Source organism: Malurus melanocephalus, unplaced genomic scaffold, assembly GCF_030028575.1.
Source record: "Malurus melanocephalus ecotype Western Australia unplaced genomic scaffold, MMel_1.1 scaffold_3498, whole genome shotgun sequence".
Taxonomy (NCBI): domain Eukaryota; kingdom Metazoa; phylum Chordata; class Aves; order Passeriformes; family Maluridae; genus Malurus; species Malurus melanocephalus.
In genome coordinates, this window is record NW_026626730.1 from 1 (window position 1) to 5,546 (window position 5,546).

At 55.5% G+C, this 5,546-nt stretch overlaps 1 protein-coding gene across 1 annotated transcript; it reads right to left on the reverse strand.

The window, feature by feature from the left end:
* Positions 1-6: 6 nt before the first annotated feature.
* Positions 7-4,179, reverse strand: LOC130588144 (venom factor-like; the record flags this gene model as incomplete). Its single annotated transcript, XM_057389104.1, has 2 exons — positions 3,934-4,179; positions 7-205 (listed from the first exon to the last, which is right to left on the reverse strand). Coding segments are annotated over exons 1-2 (361 nt in total), but the record flags the coding sequence as incomplete, so codon positions are not given.
* Positions 4,180-5,546: the final 1,367 nt, after the last annotated feature.

Genomic DNA, 5,546 nt, shown 5'->3' on the forward strand with positions numbered 1-5,546 from the left:
GGTCACTCACGGAGCCCATGCAGGTGTCCTTGACGTCCACCCAGATGGCGTCGGCCACGATTTCGGCCGGCTGGACATGGTAGAAGGCCACCACGCGGAAGGACGGGATCAGCTCGGCGCTGACCGGCAGGGTCATGATGACCACGCTCTGGCCACGCTCGCGCCGCTGACGGCCGGCCCGGAGGATGCGGCCCTTGCTCATGATCTGCGGGGTGGACAAAGGGAGAGTGGTCAGCGAGGTGGCCGGAGGGGCAAGGTGAGAGACCAGCTGGATGTCCGGGTGGTCAAGCGAGGGGTCGTGTGGTCAAGCGAGGGGTCGTGTGGTCAAGTGAGGGGAAAAGTGGTCAGTGGCCACCCAAAGGTCCAGGTGGTCAAGCAAGGGGACACATGGTGGTCAAGCGAGGGGTCATGCGGTCAGTGGCCACCCAGATGTCCAGGCGGTCAAGCAAGGGGACACATGGTGGTCAAGCGAGGGGTCATGTGGTCAAGCGAGGGGTCATGCGGTCAGTGGCTACCAAAAGGTCCAGGTGGTCAAGCGAGGGGTCAAGTGGTCAAGCAAAGGATCGTGTGGTCAAGCGAGGGTTCATGTGGTCAGTGGCCATCAAAAGGTTTGGGTGGTCAAGCGAGGGGTCACGAGCTCAGTGGTGGTCACCCAGATGTCCAGGTGGTCAAGTGAGGGGACACATAGTCAGTGGTCACCCAAAGGTCCAGGTGGTCAAGCGAGGGGTCATGTGGTCAGTGACCACCAAAAGGTCCAAGTGGTCAAGTGAGGGGACACGTGGTCAAGCAAGGGGATGTGTGGTCAAGTGAGGGGTCAAGTGGTCAAGTGAGGGGAAAAGTGGTCAGTGGCCACCAAAAGGTTCGGGTGGTCAAGTGAGTGGACACATGGTTGGTGGCCACATGCATGTCCAGGTGGTCAAGTGAGTGGACACGTGGTTGGTGGCCACCAAAAGGTCCAGGTGGTCAAGCGAGGGGTTGTGTGGTCAAGCGAGGGGACATGTGGTCAGTGGCCACCAAAAGGTCCATGTGGTCAAGCAAGGGGTCATGTGGTCAGTGGGCTGGGTGGTCAAGTGAGTGGACATGAGCTCGGTGGCTATCCAAGAGGTCCAGGTGGTCAAGCGAGGGGTCATGTGGTCAGTGGCCACCCAGAGTCCAGGCGGTCAAGGGAAGGGTCATGTGGTCAAGCGAGGGACATGTGGTCGGTGGTCACCTGGACATCTGGGTGGTCAAGCGAGGGGTCATGTGGTCAGTGGGCTGGGTGGTCAAGTGAGTGGACATGAGCTCGGCGGCTATCCAAGAGGTCCAGGTGGTCAAGTGAGGGGACACGTGGTCAAGCAAGGGGATGTGTGGTCAAGCGAGGGGTCATGTGGTCAAGCGAGGGGAAAAGTGGTCAGTGGCCACCCAGATGTCCAGGTGGTCAAGCAAAGGGTCATGTGGTCAAGTGAGGGGTCATGTGGTTGGTGGCCACATGCATGTCCAGGTGGTCAAGCGAGGGGACACGTGGTTGGTAGCCACCAAAAGGTCCAGATGGTCAAGCGAGGGGTCATGTGGTTGGTGGCCACACAAAGGTCCAGGTGGTCAAGCAAGGGGTCATGTGGTCAGTGACCACCAAAAGGTTTGGGTGGTCAAGCGAGGGGACACGAGCTCAGTGGTGGTCACCCAGATGTCCAGGTGGTCAAGTGAGGGGACACATAGTCAGTGGTCACCCAAAGGTCCAAGTGGTCAAGCGAGGGGACATGTGGTCAGTGGCCACCAAAAGGTTCAGATGGTCAAGGGAAGGGACGTGTGGTCAAGCAAGGGGATGTGTGGTCAAGCGAGGGGTCATGCGGTCAAGCGAGGGGAAAAGTGGTCAGTGGCCATCCAGATGTCCAGGTGGTCAAGTAAGGGGTCATGTGGTCAAGTGAGGAGACATGTGGTCAGTGGCCACCCAAAGGTCCAGGTGGTCAAGCAAGGGGATGCGTGGTCAAGCGAGGGGTCATGTGGTCAGTGGCCACCAAAAGGTTTGGGTGGTCAAACAAGGGGACACGAGCTCAGTGGTGGCCACCCAGAGGTCCAGGTGGTCAAGGGAAGGGTCATGTGGTCAGTGGTCACCTGGACATCTGGCTGGTCAAGCGAAGGGATGTGTGGTCAGTGGCCACCCAAAGGTCCAGGTGGTCAAGTGAGGGGACATGCGGTCAGTGGCCACCCAAAGGTCCAGGTGGTCAAGCGAGGGTTCATGTGGTCAGTGGCCACCCAAAGGTCCAGGTGGTCAAGTGAGTGGACACATGGTTGGTGGCCACCAAAAGGTCCAGATGGTCAAGTGAGGGGTCATGTGGTCAGTGGCCACCAAAAGGCCCAGGCGGTCAAGCAAAGGGACATGTGGTCAAGCGAGTGGTCGTGTGGTCAAGCGAGGGGAAAAGTGGTCAGTGGCCACCAAAAGGTTTGGGTGGTCAAGCGAGGGGACACATAGTCAGTGGTCACCCAAAGGTCCAGGTGGTCAAGTGAGGGGTCATGTGGTCAGTGACCACCAAAAGGTCCAGGTGGTCAAGCAAGGGGACATGTGGTCAGTGGCCACCAAAGGGTTTGGGTGGTCAAGCGAGGGGACACGAGCTCAGTGGTGGTCACCCAGATGTCCAGGTGGTCAAGCGAGGGGACACATGGTGGTCAAGCGAGGGGTCATGTGGTCAAGCGAGGGGTCATGTGGTCAAGTGAGGGGATGTGTGGTCAAGCGAAGGGTCGTGTCAGTGGCCACACAGATGTCCAGGTGGTCAAGCAAGGGGACATGAGGTCAAGCAAGGGTCATGTGGTCAGTGGCCACCCAAAGGTCCAGGTGGTCAAGCGAAGGGTCATGTGGTCAAGCAAAGGGTCATGTGGTCAGTGGTTTGGGTGGTCAAGTGAGTGGACACCAGCTCAATGGCCACCCAAACATCCAGCTGGTCAACCCGAATGACCTTCAATAAACCTGAATGACCATTGGTCAATCTGAATGACCATCAGCCAATATGAATGGCCATCAATCAACCCGAATGACCACCGGCTAACCCAAATGACCACTGATCAACTGGAATGACCATCGGTCAACCTGAATGACCATTGATCAACCTGAATGACCATTGACCGACGCAAATGACCATCAGCCAACTTAAATGACCACCAATCAACGCGAATGACCATCAGTCAACCCAAATGACCATCGGTCAACCCAAATGACCATCAGCCAACCCGAATGACCACCAGTAAGCCCAAATGACCATCGGCCAACCTGAATGACCATTGACCAACCCAAATGACCATCAGCCAACCCAAATGACCATCGGCCAACCCAAATGACCACCGATCAACGCGAATGACCATTGGCCAACCCATATGTCCATCAATCAACCCAAATGACAGCGGCCAACCCGAATGACCATCGGCTAACCTGAGTGACCACCGATCAACGCGAATGACCATCAGTCAACCCAAATGACCATTGACCAACCCAAATGACCATCGGTCAACCCAAATGACCATCGGCCAACTTGAATGACCATTGGTCAACCCAAATGACCATCAATCAACCCGAATGACCACTGATCACCCCAAATGACCATCGGTCAATCCGAATGACCATTGGTCAACCCAAATGACCATCGGTCAACCCAAATGACCACCGATCAACCTAAATGACCACCGATCAACCTGAATGACCATCGGTCAACCCAAATGACCACCAATCAATGCGAATAACCATCGGTCAACCTGAATGACCATTGGCCAACCTGAGTGACCATCGGCCAACCCGAATGACCACCAATCAATGCGAATGACCACCAATCAATGCGAATGACCACCGATCAACCCAAATGACCACTGATCAACCCAAATGTCCATCAATCAACCCAAATGACCACCGATCACCCCAAATAACCCCCGGCCACCCCGAATGACCACCGGTCACTCRCGGTCACTCACCAGGTAGGTGAAGTAGGGGACGGAGTCTCGGACGTTGTTGTTGTTGGTCCGGAGGTGGAAACTGACCGCTACGTTGTCCCCCGGCTGCACCTCGGTAGCGGTCACTCCCAGGTGCAGGAAGTTGCCCGAATTGTCCTGGCTGCGGTAGGCCCGAGCGGTCATCTGGCTGGAGGCCTGGCGCTCGGCCGGTAGCCCYGGCTGGGCAGTGCGGACCTGGCCGGAGGGACACAGGGGTAGCGGTCAGCGAGGAGGGTTTGGTCACTCAAGGGGTTTTGGTCATCCATAAGGTGTTGGTCACTACAGGGGTTTTGGTCACTATAGAGATCTTGACCACTACAGAGGTCATGGTCATCATGGAGTTGTGTTGGTCATCATGGAGATCTTGACCACTACAGAGGTCATGGTCATCGTGGAGATGTGTTGGTCATCATGGTGGTCTTGACCACTACAGGGGTCTTGACCACTACAGGGGTTTTGGTCACTAGAGAGATCTTGACCACTATAAAGGTCATGGTCATCATGGAGGTGTGATGGTCATCATGGAGATCTTGACCACTACAGAGATCGTGGTCACTACAGGGGTCTTGACCACTACAGAGGTCTTGGTCATCATGGAGTTGTGTTGGTCATCATGGTGGTGTTGACCACTACAGAGGTCTTGGTCACTACAGGGGTCTTGACCACTACATAGGTCATGGTCATCGTGGAGATGTGTTGGTCATCATGGTGGTCTTGACCACTAGAGAGGTCCTGGTCACTACAGAGGTCCTTGACCACTACAGGGGTCTTGACCACCATGGAGGTCTTGGTCATCCTGGAGATCTGTTGGTCATCATGGAGGTATTGACCACCCCATAGGTCTTGACCACTACCGAGGTCATGGTCACTACAGAGGTCTTGACCACAATAAAGGTCATGGTCATCATGGAGTTGTGTTGGTCATCATGGTGGTGTTGACCACTACAAAGTCTTGGTCACTACAGTGATCTTGGTCATCCTTAAGGTCTTGACCACCAAGGAGATCTTGACCACTACAAAGTCTTGACCACTACAGAGCTCTGGGTCAATCTTAAGGTCTTGACCACTACAGAGGTGTTGGTCATCCTGGAGATCTGTTGGTCATCATGGAGGTCTTGACCACTACAGGGGTCTTGGTCACTACAGGGGTCTTGACCACCATAGAGGGATGACCTTTGGTCATCCTGGTCAGTGGTCAATGTTGAATGACCAGGACAGCCCCAGGCCTTGGTCAGTCTCATGTCTTGGTCAGCCCCTTTGGCCACCATGGTCCTTGGTCACTCCGGCCATCTTGACCACCACTGCCACCTCCCTGGTGATGACCACAGAGTGACCACAGAGTGACCACAGAGTGACCACAGAGTGACCTTGACCATCTTTGGCCAGCACCGAGTGACCACATGTCTTGTCATCACTTTTGGCCACCGTGGTCACTCTGACCTTTGGTCATCTTGGTCCTTGGTCACTCCAGCCATCTTGACCACCACCACCACCTCCCTGGTGATGACCACAGAGTGAGTGACCACAGAGTGACCTTGACCATCTTCGGCCAACACCGAGTGACCACGACACGTCTTGGTCAGTCCTTTTGGCCA